The sequence below is a fragment of the Myodes glareolus genome, chromosome 23 (genome assembly GCF_982192425.1).
Source record: "Myodes glareolus chromosome 23, mMyoGla1.1, whole genome shotgun sequence".
Classification (NCBI taxonomy): domain Eukaryota; kingdom Metazoa; phylum Chordata; class Mammalia; order Rodentia; family Cricetidae; genus Myodes; species Myodes glareolus.
In genome coordinates this window covers 48158410-48181645 of record NC_142048.1, presented here as the reverse complement: position 1 = coordinate 48181645, position 23236 = coordinate 48158410, and the positions used below count along the sequence as shown (strand labels likewise).

Here is a 23236-nt window from a genome sequence, read left to right as displayed (position 1 = left end):
TAGTAGGTTTGGTATCCTGATCCATATCCTAGGGTTCTTGGACACCACAGTCAAACTTAGCTGTTTTTAATTTATTGATATCTCTGTGTGTGTAGATGTACACACACATGTGTGGTTTGTGTGTAATGCATGTGGTTTGTGTGTATTGTATGTATGTTTGTTGTTGTGTGTATATGCATATACATGTATACATGTGTATTTGCATACATATGGGCCAGAGATAGATGTTGGGTGTCTTCCTATTTGTATCTACTTTATGTTTTGAAACAAGGTATCTCACTGAACCTGGAGCTCACCCATCCATCTGCCTGTGCCTTCCCAGTGATAGGACTGGAGGTGCTTGCCTTTATGTCTTGCTTTTTGGTGGGTCCTGGATCTCAGCTCATGCTCACGTGGTAATTACTTCTCCAACAGAGCATCTTTCTTGCCCTTTTATTGGCATATGAATGTAGTATTTCCTAAACCTTATTCTCCATCCCTGAGATATTTTTGACAAAAAATGTGACTGCTTTGCCCTTGTCCTGAGAACTTAGGCTAAATTTTGAAGTAATGGGCTAATTTCTTTGGAGAAAATTTCAAGACAATATAATATTGACTTTGTCAAATGGTTTTTCAGAATCTTTGTAACTCAGGTCTAGAGTTAAAAAGAGCAAGTGGTACAGAAAGAAATAAAAAAAAATGTACAGTTTTAGAGATAAAAATGGCACTAGTAAGGTTAGTGTTACATTCAAGGCTTGTGCTGGAAAAGTGGCTACAACATTGTTAAAAAGATTTAACACCTCTAAGGAGATCAACACCATTAAAGAGGGGCCAAATCTGTGCTGGAATGATGGAAAGATGTCCTCAGGGCAAGACCCCACCCAGCTAAACTTCCAGCTTGTAAAAGGAAAATGCATAGGGAATTCTGCTCCTAACTACCAGCAAACAAAACCTGCTGCAAGTGTGATCCAGGAGTTCGGTCTCAAGTGGGGAACTAAACTTGTCCACTGCCTTTAGAGTCACGAAGGATACACTAGCAAAGGGGTTGCGGAACCTTCCTAGGTCCAGGAAAGCCGTTAAGGCCAGGAAATGTGTGGTAGAGCAGTCCCTGTGTGGGAACCCTGAGAGTTCAGAAGGCCCTGAGAGGCATTGCATGAAGCCATGGAAGTAAAGCCTGAATTGTACTGGAAATGCCATGATGTCAGAAATGTGAGGGCTGTGGGATATCTACCAAAGAGAGTTGTGCACAGGGAGCAGAACCAGCCTAAGAGAGATGCGGCACCCTGCAGGTGGCAGAGTTGTAAGGGCACAGACATCTAAGTCCTTTGCCACCAGACATGAAGTTACAGGATATCAGCTTTACTTTTCTTATATTTCTTCACTGTGCTCTGACTCTTCCCTTTTGGAAGGCTAACGTACATTCTGTGCCCGTTTATGTTGGAAGTATATAATAAGTATATGCTTTCTGTTTGATTCTACAGGGTGTTATGATTAAGAGATTGACTTGAGTCTCAGAAGAGACTTTAGAATTTGAATGTTTAGACAGTGCTGTGACAGTGAAAGGCTACGGGACCTTTTGAAGTTGAGCCAAATGCATTTTATATGATGACATAGGCATGGGAGTTTGGGGTCAGGGATGGGATGTAGTGATTTGGGCATTTGAATGAATTCCTGGTCCCCAAGTGGTGCCTGTGGCTATCTGGGGAAGGATTAGGAGTACAGTGCCAGCGCGCGGGCTGGAACCAAGAGTCTCCGCGGAGGGTGTCCAGGTTGAATGAATTCACAGAGCACGAGGTTGAGGTGGAACAGCTTCTTTATTGCTGCTGAGGCTAGCTTTTATACCATGGCACCAAAAGAGGAGGGGGCTGTGAAGGGACTGTCACCTGACCCCAGAAGAGATCAAGGAATGATCACGTGCACTCAAACTTCCTTTCCCAACTCCAGGAGGTGTGACCTTGCTGAAGGGGAATATGTCATTGAGGGTGAGCTTTGCGATTTCAAAATATTGGCACCATTTTCAGTTCACAAATAGAGAGGTGGGCTCTGAACTCTTGCTCCAACACCATGCCTGCCTGCCTTCTGCCCTGCTGCCTGCCGTGGTGGCCATGGACTTTTATCGTATGGGACCATAACACCAACCTTCTGTAAGTTGCCCCGGTCATGGTGCTTTATCACGAGAGAAAAGTAACTAAGGCATTATCTGATCCAGTGTTTATGTTTTGCTCATGATTTTCACATCTATATCAATGAGAAGTAGTTGGCCAGAGCTTTCTCATCATTTTTTCATTGTCTTTAGAACTGGGATATTGCTGTCCTCAGAAAATGAGTTCAGCATCTTTCAAAGATGTCTTACAGACCTGATTAAATTCCTTCTTAAAAGTTGGGAAGCAATTGCCAGTGAATGCATGTGAGCTTTCTCTTTTGTGAGTAGATTTGAGTAAGCTTCCTTGTTAGGTCGTGTCCTTCAGCATCTCTCTGTTCCAGCTAGCCCATCAGGTTGATGGAACTATGCACCTGTTCCTTTACTGTCCGCTTAGCATCCATACTTTCTTTTCTACTTCTGATATTAATGGTTTGTGTCATTCCCCCTTTTTTTCTTTTTCTAGCTAGAGGCTTTAGAATTTTATTGATCTTTTCAAAGGACAAGCTTTTGGTTTGGATGATTGTCTCTGTTAATTTTCTGTTTTTCATTTCATTGATTTTTTTTGCCCCAATTTTTACATTGCCTTCTTTGGATTCAGATTTTTTTCTTCTCTCCCTGCTTCCCTAAGACCGAGTCTTAGGTGAGTGATTTTAGAGCCACCTTCCTCGTCTCCTTCATCATTTCGTTTGTCTTCTTCCTTCTCTTTCCTCCCACCATCTCCCTCCCTCGCTTCTTCACTTTCTTTCCTGTCCCTTCTTAAACTAAGGGCTTTTCACACACTGATCAAACACTCTATCAGATACCCCCCTCACATACGACCTTGGTATAAAGCTCAGGCTGGCTTTGAACTCACAATCCTGTGGTCTGTCTCCCAAGTGATGTCATTATAGGCACACATTTCTTCATCTTTCAAAATATATATTCAACATCATACATTTTTCTCTAAGCACTGCTTTTGCTATATCTCACTCAGTTTTAAAAATATTTTTATTTTGTTCAAATGACTTGTTTTTCATTTTATTTTTATGTAATTTTATTTTTTTGATAAAAATGTCATAAAATGTATTTTGACCATATTCATTCCTCAAATTCTTCCTGTCTTCCCCTATAATTTCACCCTCCAATTCCCTTCACTATCCTCCCTCCCGCCCTTCCTTTCTCTCTCTCTCTCTCTCTCTCTCTCTCTCTCTCTCTCTCTCTCCCCCTCTTCCTCTCAAAATCATAAAATCCAGTTTCTGTTTCTTTTGGGTATAGACTAGCTTTGGGAATTCATACCTGGAGTTCATCTCCAGACAGCAGGCTTGTATTCTATGTGGTTCCAGGTTGATGCACTGGGAGGGGCGACTGTTAGATTGGCAGGTAGGGGAGGGGAACGGCCTGGGGTTCTCTAGAGAAGGTTTCCAGTTTGGCTCTGTGCAGTCCCTGAGCCCAGTGGTGGGTAATATGGCTGACTGTTGGTGGACAGGCTCAGAATGGCGTTTCACTTTTATCTGAGATTTCTTTTTTGACCAATGTGTTATTTAGACTTGCTCTATTCAATGCCTTACTGTTTGGGGGTAGTTTTAAAATGATTTTTCTATTATAACATGCCAAGTTTGCTTTCACTGTGGTCTGAGAACAGATATTGTCAATTATATAAAGACTGTCATTATATAAAGCCAGTTAAGGTGTATTTTATGGTCAGAATTTCTTGTACTTTGGAAATGTATTCCATGTATTGGAGAAGAATGTTTTGTGCTGCTCTTGGCTGGAGTAGTCTACACAGAGATGTTCATTTTGTACAAATGACTGGTGCCTCTCTGTTCTCCTGTGTTCCCGCTGACCTTCTGCCTGCTGGAGCTGTCCAGTTTTGGTAGAGACATGCTGAAGTATCCAGCTATGGTAGCAGAGTTGCTGTTTCTCCTTACAGTTCTGTCTGTTGTAATGCCCTTTCTAGATGTGCCCACATTCTCATATGCTTAGCTTGTATTAGGTGGATACATACTACGTGTTCCGGGGAGATTATTCATTGCATTGCTGGGATTATCTGGTATCCCTGGTAACTGCTTGGTCTCCCATCGGCTCCTTATGAATTAGTATCTCTTCATGTTTTCTAGTTTGGGTCTATTATGTCTTTCTCTATAGTTTGTTTCTAGGTTGTAAGTGTCTGTTTATGGTGGACTTCTTCAATAAAACATAGCTTTTATTTCTTGATCTATTTCAACCATCTCCATCTTTATTTTGTTCATTTAGGCCACTGATAAATAGATATGTAACATATTTGCCCCTGTGCTCTTTATTCTTGCACTACTTTTAGATCTTTGCTCTCATTCTTTCATTAATGCATTATTAATAAAATAATAAAAATATAACTTTTTTTTTAAACTCTGGAGTTAGAAATCTATATCTAGCGCTAAGCCAGGTAATGTTCCTGGATAGTATGAATACTTTATGACATTTAAATAATCTTCATGTCTCCCAGGTTTCCTGTGTACCTTCTTATTTTCCTTATGTCTAAAATTGAGCACACAGTCACTGCCACTAATGTTCATAATCTGCTAACTGTTGAATACTTAGAAAAATGAAAGTTTCAAATTTGTTTTTCTTCAGTGTATTTCCAGAATCCACATAGTTCTGAAACTCTGGTCTTTATTACTTTAATTTTTTGCATCTATTGCTTGTGTGTGACTGTGTGTGGGGACATGAGTCTGCCACAGCTCTTCTGTGGAAGTCAGACAACAATCAAGTCTATTTTCCCCTCTCACCAGGAGGGTTTCAGGATCGGAATCAGGTGGCAAGTCTTTGGCAAGTTAGCACCTTTACTTCCTGGGTCATTTTGCTGCTCCTTCTATTTTTTTCTTAATTTATGAATTTTTGAACACTTGTTTCCACTTTTATTTTTCAATTTAAATCCATCCATGGATTCCTGTGAGCCCCCAGGAAGATACTTCATTGGTGATCAGGGAAATATGGAAAGTTGGGGTTAGAAAAAAAAATTACCTTCCTCTCTAGCTCTCTGATTCCTGTTGTCTCAGTCTCTCTGCCTACATTAGAGGACAGAGATCAGAAGCATCATATTTACATCTAAGTAGCCTTGATATTTAAATATTCTATCTATCACCTATCTATCTGCCATATTTCTGTCATCTGTCTGTCTGTCTATCTATCATCTGTCTAACTATCCATCCATCCCATTTGTGTGGCCGTCTCTATCTGATTATGAGTGAATGAAAAGATGCCCTCAGGCTGAAAGGCAAAGGTAGGGTGTTCTGGGAACATGTTCCATCTCAGGCCATGGAGGAGGCTGCCTTGAGCAGCCCTCTGAATAGGCAGAAGCAAAGTGCAGACTCTGGACTAGAGAATGGGTGGGAAGAGTGAAAGGAGCTCTGTGTGTTGCTGACAGTGCCTAGAATTGGAGCTGCATTTCATTCATGATAAAACCCCTGTTGATGTGTCTTGAAGCTAGAGGAATGAATACTGAGAAAATGAATACAGTATCAGGCAAGGTAGGAGAAATTAATCTTGGCTGAATGCAGCTTCAGGAGGGCGTATAAGAATTACCTAGTTGTGGATGGAGATTTTGTCTGTCAGAGTCACTCAGAGTTGGAAGTGCTGGGGACCATCCGAAGCACAGGGTTGGGTAGCTGGGGCTCTAAAGCCAGTGGATTTATGCAGCATATGGAGCAAGGCAACCCTTCAGGGGAGAGCTGTTTATTGGTTTCTAAGTGCTTTTTCTGCTTTTTGCTAGTGTCTTTCTTCATTAGGCTTGCAAGCGGGGCTTGAGAAATAAGATGCCCTGCTTACTGAGTCCTGTCGTACATTAACAGCCTAGCCTAGCATTAGGGCGTTGGAGCAGAGCCATGCATATTGTAAGAATATATCCTCCTTGGGGCTTGAAAGATCTTTGCCAGGGGAGGGGACATGAACCACGGGAAGTTTCTTCCTGAGATGTCATTAAGTTGCAGACCAAGTCTCCTAGCTTATCTGCATACATTTCAAGTTCTTGGAAATGTGCACAGACCAAGGGGAGGTGTGGGCTAAGGTGGTAAGCAACATGGCCCTCAGCCAGCAGCAGTGATTGTCTGTGGGTTACTGGGCCATATTGCTCCCTTTCTTCATCTGCTTCTAGGCTAGGCTGTGCCTAGGGAAGCAGGCAGTACCCTAGAGCTTGCCAAAAGCTTCGTGCCTCTGACTCGAAAGCCTGGACCTGTTTCTTAGCCGCCCTTGGTATACTTTGGCCTGGAACCTGGGGTCCTTCCCCGTGTCCGGTGGCTGTGTGTTCTAGTGCAGGCACCAACAATATGGAGCTCCGGGACATGGAGACAGAGCAGGAGGTCATCTCTATACAGGGGCTTCCTGCTGTATGGGCGTCTCACCCAGCTCTTGACTGTGGCAGCAATGCTTTGCAGAGCGCAAGCACTAAGTTTTATATGCAACTTCTCATTTCGTTAATTTAAAAATGTTGTTTCTGGTGCTGGTGGTGGAGCTTACAGCATCACCCATCTGGGCAAGTGCTCTGTTGCTGAGCTATTCTGTCAGCCAGCATTTTCTTTCCTTCTTTCCTCCCTCCCTCCCTCCCTCCCTCCCTCCCTCCCTCCCTCCCTCCCTCCTTCTCTCTCTTTCTCTCTCTCTCTCTTCTTCCCTTTCCTTCTTGCTCCCTCCCTCTCTGTTCCCTCTCTTCCCCTCTCTCTTTCTTCTTTTGATAGCCTTGCAAACAGGAGGCCTCATGGTTTTATACCCTTCTCTGAGTAAATTGGGGGTACAGAGAAACTGCCTTTTGCCCAGCTGTTGTACATGAACTTGCTTATCGAAGACTCCTCAGCAGAGCCTTCCCTGGTCCCTTTCCTGGCCCTCTTCCCACTCCTTCCTGAGGAGAAACGATAGGTGATGATACAGTTGAGTTCCATTCAAGGCGATCCCTTCCTTGAATAGTGTTTTATTGTACTCTCAGAATGTTCTAGACGTTGACCCAAGGTTCAGAAATACAGGGAGGCCTGGTCCTACTAGATGACCGTTGCCTGGCTTCTCAAGGGCAGGTGCTGATGGGTAAATTGTTACACAGCCCAGCTTACCCACAGCACCGGGCACCGGGTCAGCGCTGCGCTCGCTGCCCAACTATGGACTGGCACACCTTGTGGTAGTGGTGCAGTGGCACTAATGAGCTGCATGGCTGTCCCTGGTAGATGTGAGTAGGGGCCCACGGAGTGAATGGAGCTTCCACCTCTGAGGGACGCCTGTGGGCCTTGGCAGTGGCAGTTTGGACTGTAATTTGTAGCACAGATTCACTGGCACCCAGAGAGGGGAAGGACAATTTGGGAACCCAGCTGGACAAAGATGAGGGCCTGAGGATCGCAGGGACGGAGACCAAGCAATGGGCTAACTCCAAGGCACAGAGCAGGGCTACGTGGCTGCATTAAGTGGATCCGGTCTGGGACTTGGTTAGTTTCCAAAGTATGGCGGAGGGACAATTCAGAGCCCCCATGCCTGAAAGGAAGTGGGGAAACAAAATGCCCTTTGCTGATCCCTGAAGGGGGTCCAGATTGGCTGCGATGGAGAGGCACAAAAGATTGCTGTGAGAAGTGCTGCCGGCTTGCAGTTCCAGTCCTTTGACCTCACCTGCCTTGGCAACAGCTGTGTGTGGAAGAAGGACGGGAGGGAAGGAGCCGCCTGGCTAATTAGCACTGCAAAGCGGAACTCCAGTCTGCAGTTCTGAAAGTTTCTCCTTTCCTTTATCTTCTTTTTTAAATGCCGCTAAGACAGTGATAAAAGACTGGGTGGAATTCCACCGTCCGGATGAACGGAGAGTCACTCTGGGAGATGCTGACTTAAGCACTTGCTCGCTCCCTCCCTCAAGAGGTTGCTGCTCCCTCCCTCAAGAGGTTGCCTCTTCCTGTGCTAAATAGTACCAAAATAAGCATCTCGAAATGGCACACCTAAGCTCTTTGTTCATTCTTCATCATGGATTTGAGTAAATCCTACAGGGAGGGACCATTTATTTGGAAGGAGAGTGGCGGGTGCGGAAGGGATGAGAGGAAGTAGGGGTAGCATCTGTATAATGGACAGCACTGGCTCTAGGACCTGTGGTTCCTTTTGTACCTCTTGGAGCCTGCTGGTTTTTGTACAGCTCATGTAGATGTGAGCAGTCTGCCTGTGCCTTGGCTTTTAGGGTGGGCTGAGTAACAGTGGAAGCTTCCAGATCTCTTTATAACCACTGCCGCCACTGATGGCAGGTCACAGTGGGGAAGTTGGCCTTTGTGATACGGCAGAAACTTAGCATCCATATCTTCATCCCTCCCACATCAGTTTCCATTGAAGATGTCGAGTAAAATGATGGGGTTAAAAACAGGAAGCAAACTCAAAACCCCAAAGCGTTGTTTATATTTTTAACGGCGCCTTTTAGTTTTCAGGTTCATTCATTTTGTAATAAAAAGAGGCCCAAACCCACCCAGAGTCTGGAGTGAGCCCTGCGATGCTTGGAATAGCGGTTGGAATAGAAACTCACATTTGGGGGTGCTCAAGATGTTATTGGTTTTGCACTTTGCAGAACAGCAGGTGTTATTACAAAGTGTGAGGAATTTTATACGCAACATGAAAGCAGTGGATTGCATGAAATAAATCTGAGGAGAAAGTTCATATCCCGAGTCTCTGAACTTTAAATTCATTCTGTATTCTACAGATGAGGACACTTTTCCAATTGCTGTGTTGGTGTGGTCGGCCAGAAACACGTAAAAAGCCAGTGGGGAGGAAATGACTGAGACATTAAATTCTTCTCAGTCTAGGGACAACCTAGGCTCCACATCGACTTTCTGTCACAGTGGATTCCAGAGTTAACTGTTTCAGCCAGAAGTCTCTCTAAAATGCAGCCCCATAGGTTAATGGCCATGGTATTTCATAAGAACACCTTGTAGCCTGCAGTTTGTGTCTACTGGGCTTTGTCATGTCTTCTGGAATTGGCTGGCCAAGGGCCTCTTTGTAGAAGCATCTATAGACTTTAAATCATGGTCAGTGGCTACTCACAGAGATCTGTCCCCAGGTCAAGTGGAATGATCATACTTGGTCACAAATGTGGGTCAGGGCTTTCAAGGCAAGCATGGAGAAGAATTTGTGATTAGTTAGGGGTCTAGGAAGCGATTCTTTTCACAGGACCATAGAATAGAAGCATTGGAGCCATAATTGAGTAGACAAGGAGCCCAGAGAGGAGCGCTGGGCTGCTCTCGGGTTCAAACAGAGGCAACAGTTTTCTGCATCTGGTGCACTCCCTCTTCTAGCTTCTGGGGACATCTGTTCTTCCGCTGCCAGAAGAATGTGGATCCTTTTACTACTGTCTGCCAGTATCCCTGCTTCATTGGTAGGTTTTTGTTCTTGCACTAGCTCAGCCAGTATCAGTGATAGCACAAACATCCATCAGTGATGGAACTAACTAAATAGCCATCTGAGTGCCAGTCTGTAATACAGACCCATAGAGGAGACACTTAGATATTTAGGAAGAAAGACCTGCCTGGGTTGGGAACAACTATGCCCATCAGGGAAGTCAGAGTTGAAAGGACAAAGGTACTATGTCACATCAAAGATATGTGTCATACCATCGGGAAACTAGGGCCTGTACCATTGTCACCTTGTGATTTTAGTTCCAAAAAGCATCCTAGTGGGTGGGCTATGTACTTTTTCAGTTGTCTTTCTCCAAGTGTGTTCAAGCTAATGCTGTCGGAAGAAGCCCAAGGTAGATGATGCTTGACTTTTGCCTTAGTTTGAAATTTTATTGCTGTGAAAAGACACCATAAGCACTGCAACTCTCATAAAGGAAAACGTTTACTTGGGGCTAATTCATAGTTCAGAGATTTAGTCCATTATCATCATGGCGTGAAGCATGGCAGCATGCAGGCAGATTTGGTGCCAGAGAAGGAGCTGAGAGTTCTACATCTTGATCTGCTGGCAGCAGAAGGAGACTGTGAGCCATGTTGGGTGTAGCTTGAGCATATAAGACCTCAAAGCCTGTTTCCATGGTGTTAAACTTCCTCTAACAAGGCCATGCCTCCTGATAGTGCCATTCCTTATGGGCCAAGCATTCACACCTGAGTTTATGGGGGCCATTCCTATTCAAACCACTACAACTACCAACCATCTCATAGGTGGGACCTAAGATATTTTGACTAGAAAAACACTCTCTAAACTGAAATATGGTGTGTTTGTTCTTTCTAGGTGTACCCCCGCATTACAGCTAGTAGCTTCAATGGAGAAATATGCTATATAGTGTGTTATCTATGGTATGTTGAGTCAATGAGATTCTGAAACACTTTAGGCATGAACTGGGCATATCCTAATACCCTTAATGCCAGGCGAGCTGTCTCCATTCATGAGAATGTGTCTGGCCTGCTGCTGAGCCCAATTGCAGACCAGCCATGATGGATCAATGGGTTTTATTAAGTGATATTTATATTTGTGTCTAAAAATTTCCATGAAAGGTTTATTTATTTATTATATCCTTTTGATTTTTGATAAGTCGGCTAGCAGTTTTCCAAGGAAAGCTCTTTGATGGAAACAGACATTTTTGCTTTGGTGAATAATAATACAAGGCAAGGGGAAAAAGAAATGTATTTTGTCATTTGCGGATGGTCACTCAGAGTTGTCCTTGAGCAATGCATAAATCTGGGCCAGACAACACAAATATGTGTTTCTACCAAGATAGCAAGGGAGGGACCAGTTTGTCACACTTCTACAGAAGGTGACAAGAGGCATCTGGGTGGATGGTAATTCTAGTTGTCAAGTCTTGGGAAGACCTCTTAACCTGGAGAAGCCTCGGGGCTAGGAAGAAGTCAGATAAAATGCTCTGTCCTCACAGTCTGGTAGCTTTAGGCGGGCTGGGGACACTGCGTCCTGAGAAGCTTTTTCCTTTGGAAATGTGTGTGAGTGTTGGAGAGAAGTTGAGCTATGAGCAGAGCTTGCAGCAGCCCAGATGGAAAATCCACAGGGCCTGAGGTGGAGATGCGCACTCATGGAAGCATGGGAAGGCTGCTGTCACTCACACTGTTGGGTCAGGTGGGTTGGTCAGCTTTAGGTCATTGGAAAGGTGGCGCTGCATGGCTGTGTCTCTGGGTTTCTTGTCTTCCTTGAGCTCCCTTACGGTGGACAACCGGAGACTGCAGCTCCTTCCAATGCACACACTATGTCTGTGTTGTCTCTCCTATGTCTGGTCTATCCTTTTATTTGGCACTGAAGGAGAAGCAAGGTTTGTGTCTTACCTTGGGATCTTTAAGTTAACGGACTCATTTTTCAGGCAGTTTTTGCCTTCCAAAACAACTGAACGGACAGCAGAGGTCCCCTGGGCGCCGCTCATCTCATCCTCTTTCTCTCTGGGGTTAACATCGTGCATGGTGAGTGCGGCACATTTTGCTGGGATCAGATATTTGTGGCCTCGTGAATTTCTGTGTTACCACAAGAACTCACTTTGTGTGAGGGTGCATTCTGTGGGTGTTACAGCATCCTAAGACTCTTCCCCACTATAATTGCCCCTTAGGGTCCATGTACTCATGTTTCTCTCCCTGCCTCTCCCTCCCTCCTCCCCTTCTTAGGCCCTTGCAACCATTGGTCATCTTACCCACTCTGCTGTTTTGTCTTTTCTAGAATATTATGTAATTGGACTATTTAAGTTTATGGCTTTGCTTTTTTTTGTTCTTATTAACATACGTGTGGCTCAGTTACTTGTCTATTTCTGTGATAAAACCATGAGCAAGACAACTAATAGAACAGTTTATTTGGGGCTTACGGTTCCACATGGTTTGGGTCCGTGGTAGCAGAGTGAAGGCAGCAGGCTATGCAGCAGCCAAAAGCTCACATCTTTGCCATGAAGAGGAAGCAGGGAGGGCCAGCTTGAGATGACTTTGAAAAGTCAAAGCCCAACCCCAGTGACATAGTTACTCTAGCAGGCCACACCCTCCTAATCCTCCCCATATAGCCATCATCTGGAGACCGAGTATTCAAACACATAAGGATTGTGGCCCATTCTCGTTCAAACCACCATATTATATTACCTGGTAGCTATAGGCTCCTGGCTATATCATAATGCAAAATGTATTTGGTTGAATTCCAAAAGTCCCTGTAGTTGTTTGATCTCGACACCTTACTGAGTCCAAAGTCTGAGTCCCAAGACACTCTCTTATTAATTGTAACTCCTTGTTATAAAAGAAAAGAAAAGTAGATTATATACTTCAATGTGCAATGACATAGAATACATATTACTGTTTTAAAAGTGAGGAATAAGTCTAAATTGTTCTCAGCACTACTGTTGTGAGTTCCTGCTAGGATGCCTTGTAAATTCTCCTTGCAGTATTCTGTCACCTTTCTGTCCAAAATCCTACAGTCTTCCACATTCTTCCCCTTTAGAAGGAAAGTTTGATTGTCAGGCTTCAAACAGTTAGATTTGAATAGAGTAACGAGGAAACACTGGACCAAGGCAAAACTAAAATCTATCAGGCATACTCTAAGTCAAAGGACTTAGATGGCTCTGTTATTCCAGCTTTGCTGCTTATAAGGCTTCTCTCTCTCTCTCTCTCTCTCCCCCCCACTCCCCCCCCCCCACCTCTCTCCCTCTTTCTCTCTTTGTAGCATGAGGACCTGCTTGGTTTCTGCAGTCGTTAGGTCCCAAAGAAAATCACTCAGAGGTCTACATAAGTTATAAACTGATTGGCCCATTAGCTCAGGTTTCTTATTAATTCTTACAACTTAATTAACCCATTTTTCTTATCTATGTTAGCCACATGGTTCAGCACCTTTTTCGGCCGGGCAGGTCACATTTTCCTTCTCCTATGTCTGGGCAGGACTGTGGAGGAAGCTTCCCTCTTCTCAGAATTCTCCTGTTCTCATTGTCCCGCCTCTACTTCCTGTCTGGTTGTTCCACCTATACTTCCTGCCTGGCTACTGGCCAATCAGCATTTACTTAAAACGTAATTGACAGAATGTAGACAATTGTCTCACACCACCTTCCCCCCCCCCCACCCCCCACTTCTCTTTCTCTCTCTCTCTCATACAACACTCCCTGGCAGGTATCCCATGGCTCTGTCCTGCCCAGCATCTTTGGTTCTCTAGCATAGTTCACTTCTACAGCTTCACATAGTGGTCTTAGGGTCCCTTGACTGCTCAGGACCTTCATGGAGACACTGCCCTTGCACACATTTTCTGGCCTCAGCTCTCCTTCCCTTTGTTCATGTATTCTTCCTGATTCCAAAGCCCGTGGGTGGCCCCGCCAAGTTGGCCTGCCTGCTTGGTACCCTCTCAAATAGCATCCTCAGTAGCTTTATCTTTTGTTTGGGGAACCAAGCTTCCTTTGGACTACTCTTTTCACGAGTTGGAAGCTTAGCTGGTGAGTTCTTGCTCTTGGGTTCCCCTTGAGATTTACCCCGGTGCTGATCAGGGCTCTTTGCAAACTCCTCATCTCTTGCAGCACACGCCTTGGCTCCAGCATAACATTTCCTCGTGCCCCTTTTCTCCTACACCTGGGCAGTTTGTATTTCTTTGTACTTCACTTTCTCTTTTCCATTGTAGACCTGATTAAGAGTGAGTTCTAAAACCACACGGCAGAGTCAGTAGCGAGCTGTCTTGAAACTTACTCCACCAAGGAAATTAGTTTGTTACTTTAAAATTTAGCCTCAGAGAAGTTCTTAAGGGAAAGAAAAACAAAAACCAAACCAAACTAAACCAAACCAAAACAACAACAAAATCCAGAAACATGTTTTTTTTTCCTCCCTGCCTTCCCTCTGTCCCTTCCTCCTTCCTTTCTCTTTTTTCTTTTTCTAAATAATTTATAATGGGGACAGTCTCTAATGACGTTGCTGCTATTGTTTGTCCTCGGCATTCCTGTCTTACAGGCTCCTGCTAAAGTCTTTTAAGGTCTGCTTATGGTAAGCACTTTTCTATAAAATACCAAGATCTTACATGCTTCCCCCAAACCATGTGGTCAGATGTGTCGTAGCAACACCCCAGGACCCTGATACCAACCTCTATCCTAATTACTTTTCTATTGCTTTCATACAACACCACAGCTGCGGCAACTTTCCAAAGGGAGTTTGGTGGTTTGGTTTTTATCCCTGATGGTTAGAATCCATGAGGATAGGTGGAGATCCTGAGCTGCAGATAGCTAGAGTAGCAATTGAGAGATCACATCTTGGGTCACAAACAAGAAGCAGAGAGAGTGAGCTCACAATGACATGACTCCTTTAAGCAAACCTGGAAATCCAGCAAGGCCACATCTCCTAAGCTTTCTCCCAAGGTGCCGCCAACTGGGGCCTACACATTCGAGTGTCTGAGAAGGAATGGGGAAAGTCGCTCAATTATCACCACAGTGTTTAAGGTTTCTTTGTCTTTACACAGTGTGGTAGCTCCTTTCCATTTTCCCCCGATTAATACTTTATACATTCGTCTATTCTGGCTGCTAATAACATGTTTTTAAATCTGTGGACTATATGAGACTTAGTGTAACTGAGAAAGAAAAAATGTGATTCAGGAGTGATCAATGTTTACACTCCATTTTCTTTTTAAAATAAAAATATCTTTTCTTTTCTGATCTTGGAGGTAGATGCAACCATTTAAAAGTTTTCTGACAATAAATTTTTTCATATAGTAGTATATTCTGATTTCCTCTCTCATCTTTTCCCAGATCTCCCTCCTCCCTACCCTTCTGAAAATGTATATTTTTCTGATTAGGAAAGGAATATAAGGCTGAACCACTTGAAGTTGCCAACATTTGGTCAGTTTTCACGTTCAGAATAACAGTGTCACCGAGTTCAACACAGTTTAGGCTCCCAGCCTGTAGCTAACACACAGAAATGCAGAAAACAGGAAGGAAAATATAGGATGTTTATTATTATTATTGGTAAAGTAACACAGCATTCATTTGAGATGTTTTATGTCCCAGGGTCCATCTAGACTTGATTGTCCCCATACCTAGTCCCATCCCAATCCTGTCTTTTATCCCCGAGGAGGTGAGGTCACGGTGCACCTGGGGTGTGTTCAGCACTGGAGTTCCACCTGGACTCCAGGTGTGGTCCCTGCACTCTGCGGGGACCTGCCTAAGGAAGCCCTACCAGCAGAGCTTTTCCATCTGCAGGACCCAGAGGAGACCTTGGCGTTCTCGGACTCAGGCGCAAAGCCGTGGGACCCGCTGCGCAGTGGGATGGAATGCACTCTTCTCGGCATAAGGGCTATGCCAGGCTCCAGGCTTTTGGTCTGGGTTCCAGAGGCCAGCAGTGAGGCGTTCAGACTGTGGTCAGTCTCCAAGGTACTTACTCTGCACATTTGGGTCTCGTGTCTGTCTTCACTCTCTGCTGCATCAGCCTGGGCATGCCGCCAGTGCTGAGGTTCACAGGGCTGTAGTCGCGGGGCTCCCCAGATGGCTCACCTGTTGACTTCTACTCTCTTGTGGGTTTGGACCTTGGCCAAATCTGTGCTTTACTCTACAAGGTCTGGGCACTTAACTTTATCCAGCAATCTGGGGTGGCCCTTCTTGGATCCTCACAGGGAGCAGCTAACTCCTCTCAGGGAAGAGGAGCGCAGGGTGTCCTGGCACAGCTGTACCAGCTACAGTGGATCTCTTGGTGAGGCAGATGTGTGAAGATGTTGGTAAGCCATGGTCTGGAGGAGGAATGAGGGCACTCGATTGTACCTCCTTTCTACTAGGAAGAATCAGCTTCGTAGTGCTTGGGGCCCTGCTTAAAGATGAGGAATTCCAATACGTTGGCAGAAGAGCAGTAAACCAAGTGACAGACGGCAGTGCTGTGTGGCCATGCAGGTGCTGTCAGCCTGGCTTCTGACTTCTAGGTGGTTTACGCTCTCTGCCCTACCCACTTGTGCTGGACACACCGCTTCTGTCAACTCCGGGTGTCTCATTTCCTTCTCCCTTCTTTAGCCACCTCTCCCACACCTCCCATTTTTCAAGTACAAATCAGCAACCCAGCGTGTACACTGCAGTCGTCATCTTTCAGACTCGTCACGCTGTGAACTAGGCCTCGGTATCCTAAACACCCAGGAGACACGTTCCAGATGACCAGGGATTGCTCCTGTGCCTTAGGGCCCACTGACACTGCTGCAGCTTGCCAAGTACCAACCCTGTTCATCCTGCCTCTCTCCCGTGGCAGTCGGAAGAAATGTTCTTGCCACAGAATGTACCTCTGCTGCTGTGTGACTGACCCAGGGCCCTCCCTATGTACGCGTATGCTGCTTCTTGCACACCATGGTTAGACATGGCCGGCTTCTTGGAATCAGTGAGCCATATTTGCAGTGGCAATCATTTCCTGATACTGGACTTCTTACAGGAAAATTTTCTGCTCATGCACCGTGGAGCCAGGCCTGCCTGCATGATTCTCATGGATTGAATCCAACAAAACTCCAGTGAGGGGCAAGAGATTTGGTGGAGAAAGTTCATGAAGGTCACTAACTTGGAGCTGAGAATTTGGGATATGGCAATAGTGTAACTGGAGTTTGTTGGGTATATTCTTCGTCCCCCACATCTTTCATAAGGTGTCATGGATTGAGATCTGGTCTACAGGGCCTACATAGGTTCCACACCATTTTTATTAGTAATCACTTGATAAAGATGTTTCACTTCTTGCCTGAAATGGGAGTCATTTTCTTCCTATAGTTTTATTTAATTAAGTATATTGACATGCAATAACCTACTTCTTAAAAATGTCAATTTTGGTTTTCTGTACCTATGAAACCACGGCTTTGGGTAAGAAAGGAAGCTTGCCCTTCTATAACCAGATTTACTTGTCCCCTCTAGAGTCTCCTGTCCCCAGCTCTCCTTCTCTCCACTGCCTGAACTGTATGTGGCATGTCCTGTTACAGTAGCTGACATACTGTCTTTCAGAGGCATGAACAAAAGGTGTGTGGTCTCCGTGTCTAACTTCTTTGACTGCAGAGTCGTGTGTGTGTGTGTGTGTGTGTGTGTGTGTGTGTTGGTTAGCTTTCCATCACCATAATGAAATAAAGGCACAATCAATTTTTAAGAAGAAAAAGGTTTATTTTGGTTCATCATTTTATAGGTTCTCTTTTGTAACTGAGCAGTATCATTGGCTTTGGACCTGTAAAAGGCAGCATATCATCACGAGAAAATGCAGGGGACCCTCATGACTAGCATGTAAAAATGAAGAGGCTGGGATCTATTAATTTTTTTAGGCAACCCATCTAATAGCCTAAAGACTGATCCATGTTCCGCCAAGTTCCATCATCTTCCAATGACACTAGCCTGGATAGCGTGCCTTTAACACGTGTTCCTTTGGGATATGTTATGGATCCAAACTATATTAAAACTGTTGTGTGTATCAATACTTCATTCCTTATAGTTTCTCCCATTTTTTCCAAAGGTAATATTTTTCTAGGTTTTATAGTTACTTCTATGAGTGTTCACTACTGAATTAATTTTGCATTTTTGTCAAAAAATCAATTGATGTATGTGAATCCATTTCTGGCCACTCTGTTTCACTTATCTGTTTTTCTATATTGATATCATTCTTCAGTCTCTTGATTACTGTAGCATCAATAGTGAGTCTCGAAGTGGTTAGTCCGAGTCCTTGTTCTTGCTTATGGCTGCTTGGGCTTGTCTAAATACTTTCCACCATTCATTTTAAAATCAGCTTTTCAATTTTTATTTTTTTTTTCAAAAGATGACAGATTTTGATCAGAATTACATGATCTATAAGTAATTTGTAGGCAAATTGATGTCTGGATAACACTAAGCCTTATAATCTGTGCGTCTGCCATACCTTTCCCCAATCTTCAATTCCTCCTCTGCATATTTTTGGGCCACGCCTTCATTTTTCAAATTGTTGATGCTATCTTTCACAAATGACCTTGAGTTAAGTTAAGGACATTCCTGATTGCTGCCACACAATTGATTTTGCAGCCTCGTTCTTCAACATTACTGCGACATTACTAACTCATCAAGGTATAGCAGCTTTTCAAAGAATTCTATGGCAGTTTCTGCTCTTACTAGCTTGTGAGGTTAGTTTTCTTTCTTTTACATTTATAAATTTGAAGATTACTAACTAATAACAAGCAAAGTATATTTATTCGGTGCTTCTACAATGGAAGAGTCACCCACCGTCATCTGCCAATGGCAGGCAGAGGAGTGGGGAGAAAGAACAAGAAATTTTGGTGTGTCCAGGATTCTGTGGGTGTGCAGAGGTTTTGGGTGGCTTCAATGAAGGTGAAGAAATCCATGATTAGTTTTAGATGTAGTTTTTTTTTCAGTTGACATTCAGTTGGAAATGGAGGTAAAGTTAGACAAGCTATCAATAATTAATCATATTCTGGCTTTTTGAAGCTGATTGCTATAAAACATTTTTAGCTTCTTTTGGCTACAGACAGCTTGCCTTTCTGGGCTGCTTATTGTGAACCATAGGTTGGTTTCTTGGGCCACGCATTGCAGGTCTGACATCTGCTTTCATATGTAGTCGAACCATTGCCCGTTTTGTGTTCATTCTTTCAATTTGCATTCTGAGTGGCTCTCTTTTTCTCCATCACTAGTCTAGCACTATACACAAAGGAGTTACGGCATCTGAGGGAACAATAAACCTTTAACCATAAAGTATAGTATGAACCCAAGGCTTTCATAATTGCATTTACTCAAATTGAGGATGTTTGCTTCTATTCCTACTTCTTAGTTTTGCTGTTATTATTGTAATCTATGTATGTAGGATGCTTGCATGTTTAAGTTTTTGCTGTGGGAGTGCTGGGGTTGCAGACACATTCTAGTGTTCCCGTCTTTACATGCTTGGATTATGGGAACCTGGAAGCAGATCTTCACGCATTTGCAGCTATACTTACTGAACCCTCTCTCAAACCCCTATTGTTACTTTGATCAAAGTGCTCCCTTTCCCGCAACCAGGAATTTATGCTGGATTTCCTTTCGAGACCATTGCAACGGGATTTCGAATTCCAATGGCTGATTTTTAAGGGTTTATCCCACCCTTGTGTTCTTGAGATAAATTTCCTTTGGCTATGATCTATTATCTTTTTTGACACATTGTTAGGGTTGATTTTAAGAATTTTTCATAATCTGCACTCATGAAGAAAGCCAGCTCTTTCTTTTCTTTCATCTGTTTGGATACCAAAACCATGTTTATATCTCAGGAAGTTCACGTGTATCCCCCTCAATTTTTTTTTTCTGGAGAATTTGCGTGCAATGGTTCTCTTCCCTTCCTTAATATTTTGTGGAATATCCTGATGAATCTAGACAACTGTGATGTTTCCTTTGTAGAAAATCTTTTAGCCACAGATTAGATCTCTTTAATACACTGCCCTCTAGCATGTTTGCTCTTGAGTGAGCTTTAGCAGTTTATTTTTAAGCAGTTTGTTCATTTTATCCTAGGTCATATAATTGATTGGCAGGGCATCTTCCATGACAGTGTAGTAAGTGTAGACTCGGAGGCGATGTGTGCCCCTGAAGCTGGTGTTGCTGTGGACATGGATGCTGGTGTTGCCTTCCTACCTCTCCTCTGTTAGTCCTGAGGCTGACCAGTTTTACTGATGTGCTTTCATTGATTATTTGGACTCTTTTTCTCTTTTTTACCTTGTTTTTTTTTTTTGCTCTGATATTTACTTTTGTACCCCCTCCCCCACTTTGGAGACATTTAAGGTAGAAGCTAAGGCCGTCATTTTTTTTTTTTAGTAATTTTATTAAATTATAAAAGTTTCCATTTCCGCCCCTCCTCCCACCACCCTTCCTCTCCCCCCACTCCCTCTCCTCCTCCCTCTCCATCCCTAAGAGCAGTCAGGGTTTCCTGCCCAGTGGGAAGTTCAAGTTCCTCTCGCCTCCCTCCAGGTTCAGGAAGGTGAGTGTCCAGACGGACTGGGTCCGCAAAATCCAGTATATGCAGAGGAAACAAGTCCCAGTGCCATTGTCAATGGCTTTTCAGAAAAACTCCAGGCCAGCCACATTCAGAGAATCTGGTTGGATTGCGTCCTCGTTCAGTCCCAGTCCAACTGGCCTTGGTAAACTCTCATTAGATCAGTCCCCTTGTATCAGTGGGTGATAGCATCCCTCGCAGTCCTTATTTCCTTTTTCATTTTCTTCCTCCTTCTGCTCCTCATTTGGACCTTGGGGGGCTCAGTCCGGTGCTCCAATGTGGGTCTCCGTCTGTATCGTCATCCATCGTCGGATGAAGGTTCTCTCTGATCTTGTCTTCTTTGCTCACATTCTCTTTCCTTCTGCTTCTCGTTTGGACCTAGGGAGTTAAGTCCAGTGTTCCGATGTGGGTCTCTATCTCCATCCATCGCCAGATGAAGGTTCTATGGTGATAAGCAAAATATTCATCAGTATGGTTATGGGCCTAGGCCGTTTCAGGCACCCTCTCTTAAGGCCGTCATTTTGAGTCTGCTCTTCTTTCTAATTCTCAGCAGCCAGTATTATAATTTTGGATGCATTTTTCAAAATCCCCATGTCATGAATATGCTAAAGTTGATTGAGATTTTCAAATTCTGCATATCATGATTGGGAAGTTAAGATGATTGCAATGTTAGCGATGGTTATGTTCCACCTTTATAGTTAAGGAACCAAATTAGCATCTTGAATTGAATTTATGTACATCCAATGATGCGTCATTAAACTGTTCTTCTGAAATTAGTTTTATGATGCTATCTATATTTACATTCAAAAATAATCTGTTATATTTTAATGTCTTAACTGATTTTAGAAAACCGTTCTACCTAGCTCTACTATTGGATCTAGAATAGCCTTTGATGCAATGCAGCCCCACTCTGCTTCTGCCTGGGCAGTCTGTCTGTGTCTGAGGTCAGGATCCTCTCAGGGCCATGCTGTTAGCGAGACTGAAGCCTAAAGAGGCCGAGGTCAGTGGCTGTGGGAATTCTGTCTAGTAAGAGTGGCACAGGAACTGCGTGAGAATGGCAAAAAGATGCATGTTTGTGAACGGGGATATTGAGGTTTCACGTGAGAATGTGTGTGCTTGCGCGTACATATTACAGGGAAGCTGCTCTCTGACTCACTAGTAGCTCAACCTAATTAGTTCTCATTCCAGATGACTTGTCTTGGCACTGTGGCTCGACATCTGTGTGTAATGTTCACGAACAGTTTGGATAGCAAACTGTAGCTGGAGGTCTATTTGTTGTTACACTTTCATCTAACAAAAGAAATGTAAGAATGTTAACAGGCCTCAGTATTAGTTTCCTCCCTTCCTCGTGCATAACTTCCCTCTTACCCAGGAGGGATAGCATTGCAGTCAGTAGGAGCCGGATGAAATGGGACTTGAGATCAGTATATACCCCTTGATGGGTCCGTTAGCAAGGACTGGGTGGAGTTCAGGTGATGGTGTTCAAGGCACTGATTTGTGCTGGATCCTGAATTCAGTAAAAAAGAAAGGTACTAGTGGCCGTGGCCTCCCTTAGCTGCTGTGTTTAGTAAGAAGCAAACAACTGCTGAAGACAGCTAAGCCCTCTACCCTTTTTGAAAAAAAAATAATAGCCATAAAAATTTTGTAGCCCTATCTCACCATTCCTCAAAAGTTCAGTGATTTGGATGAAGCAGTCAACCATTGGGCAGGTAAAAAGAAGTGGGCAGCCCTCCCGGGGATCTAGTTCAGAGCAGGTGACGAAGGGCGCTGTGTGGGGCTGCAGCATCACGTGATGCCCCTGATGTTCGGATGAAGATGTTATTATTTCCCTCGGAGGAGAAAGTGTCTACCTCGAATACATGATTCCACCACTCGAGCACCTTTTGGGGGTCTTGGTTAACTTTTCTATATTGCCTGTTGATCTGCGGCTGTCTTCAGAGAAAGAACTCAGAATGAAAATTAGATTGTCAAGGATGATGAGGGCAAAGGAGAAGTCACAGAATACATACCACGTGCTCGAGAGAGACAGGCAAAGCGGAGACTGATGGACAGTTCTGTTTCGTTTTGCTCTGACGTCACTCTCCAGACAGACTTGTTCACGTCTCAGCTCAATGCAAGCAGCCTTCTTGGCCACCTACACAGTACCCTCTGCTGTTTAGCGTATACATGATTCATCAGAATACCATCATTTGCTAAACAGTTTCAGTGTAGAATTGCACCATATAAGCTGGGGAGTCGTGAAACTAGCACTGTATTTGATAGACTAATTAAATGAGAACAGCAAAAAGCAAAGACAATGTGACCTTATGTGTTAGCATGGGATGAGCTGCGGATGGTCTGACTGAGGGGCGAGCCTTGGGTAGACATAAAAGGTTGTGGTCAAGCAGCATACGGGCTGTGTCGGCTCTTCTCACATTTTTGACAGTGTTTTTGAAGCACGGTTTTTGCAAACATTTTAGAGAAGTCAAGCTGTCTACTTTTTCTTGTCACATGTGCTTTTAGTGTCACATCTCAGATGTGATTGTCTAGTCCCGAGTCACAGATATTTACTCAGTTATTTTCCCCAAAGAGTTTTGCAGTTTTAGCATCTGCAAGGCCAGCCGTGCTCTCGGAGTCAAGTTTCCTGTCAGACCCGAGGTACAAAGGAAGCTTTACTCTTTATATGTAGATATTTAGTTATCTCAATACCACTTTTGCTGACTTGTATCCAAAATCAATCAGCCACAAATGTAAGGGTTTATATATGGATTTGCAGTTCCATCTCCCCAACCCATACCTACCCATATGCCACCCTGATGTGACTGTTCTAACTTCATAGTTGAACTAGAAAATGTCACCTCATCAGCTCTGCTGTTTTTTGGGATGATTTGGGCTAATCTGAATTCCTGTCATTTCAGGATCTGTTTGTGTTTAAATGTTATTTTTGATGCTACTATAAATAACCTTTTGGATAGTTTGCTATATGGATTTAACAAAGCAGTTGGACTTTAGATACTAATCATGTATCTTGCAACTTGGCTAAATTAGTTCAGAATTATTCATTCTAATGCCTTTTGCCCCAATAGATTTATCAGGATCTTGTCACCCATAAATAAGTTACAAATTTTTAAAATTTTGATTTAATTGACTTACAAAGTAGCAGACTTCCTATGGATTTTTCATACATCTTTAGCTCTGATTGTCCCTCCCCCATCCTTTCTCCTACCTCCTCTCCCTGCCCCTCCCTTCTCCTTGTTTATCTTTTCATCCCAGTATTCCTCCTTCCAGTCGCACATCACATGTGTTGCTTTTAACTTTA

At 43.7% G+C, this 23236-nt stretch overlaps 1 protein-coding gene across 3 annotated transcripts in view; it reads left to right on the top strand.

Annotated features, from left to right (window-relative positions):
* Positions 1–23236, top strand: part of Zmat4 (zinc finger matrin-type 4) — a 364200-nt gene that overhangs the window by 91818 nt on the left and 249146 nt on the right. For 2 of the 3 annotated variants that reach the window (XM_048456496.3, XM_048456495.3), the window contains exon 3: positions 15201–15371. The exons of the other annotated variant lie outside the window; for it this stretch is intronic. In XM_048456496.3, coding sequence (XP_048312453.1) covers positions 15201–15371 — 171 coding nt within the window. The remainder of the gene's footprint in view (positions 1–15200; positions 15372–23236) is intronic. 3 annotated transcript variants of the gene reach the window in all.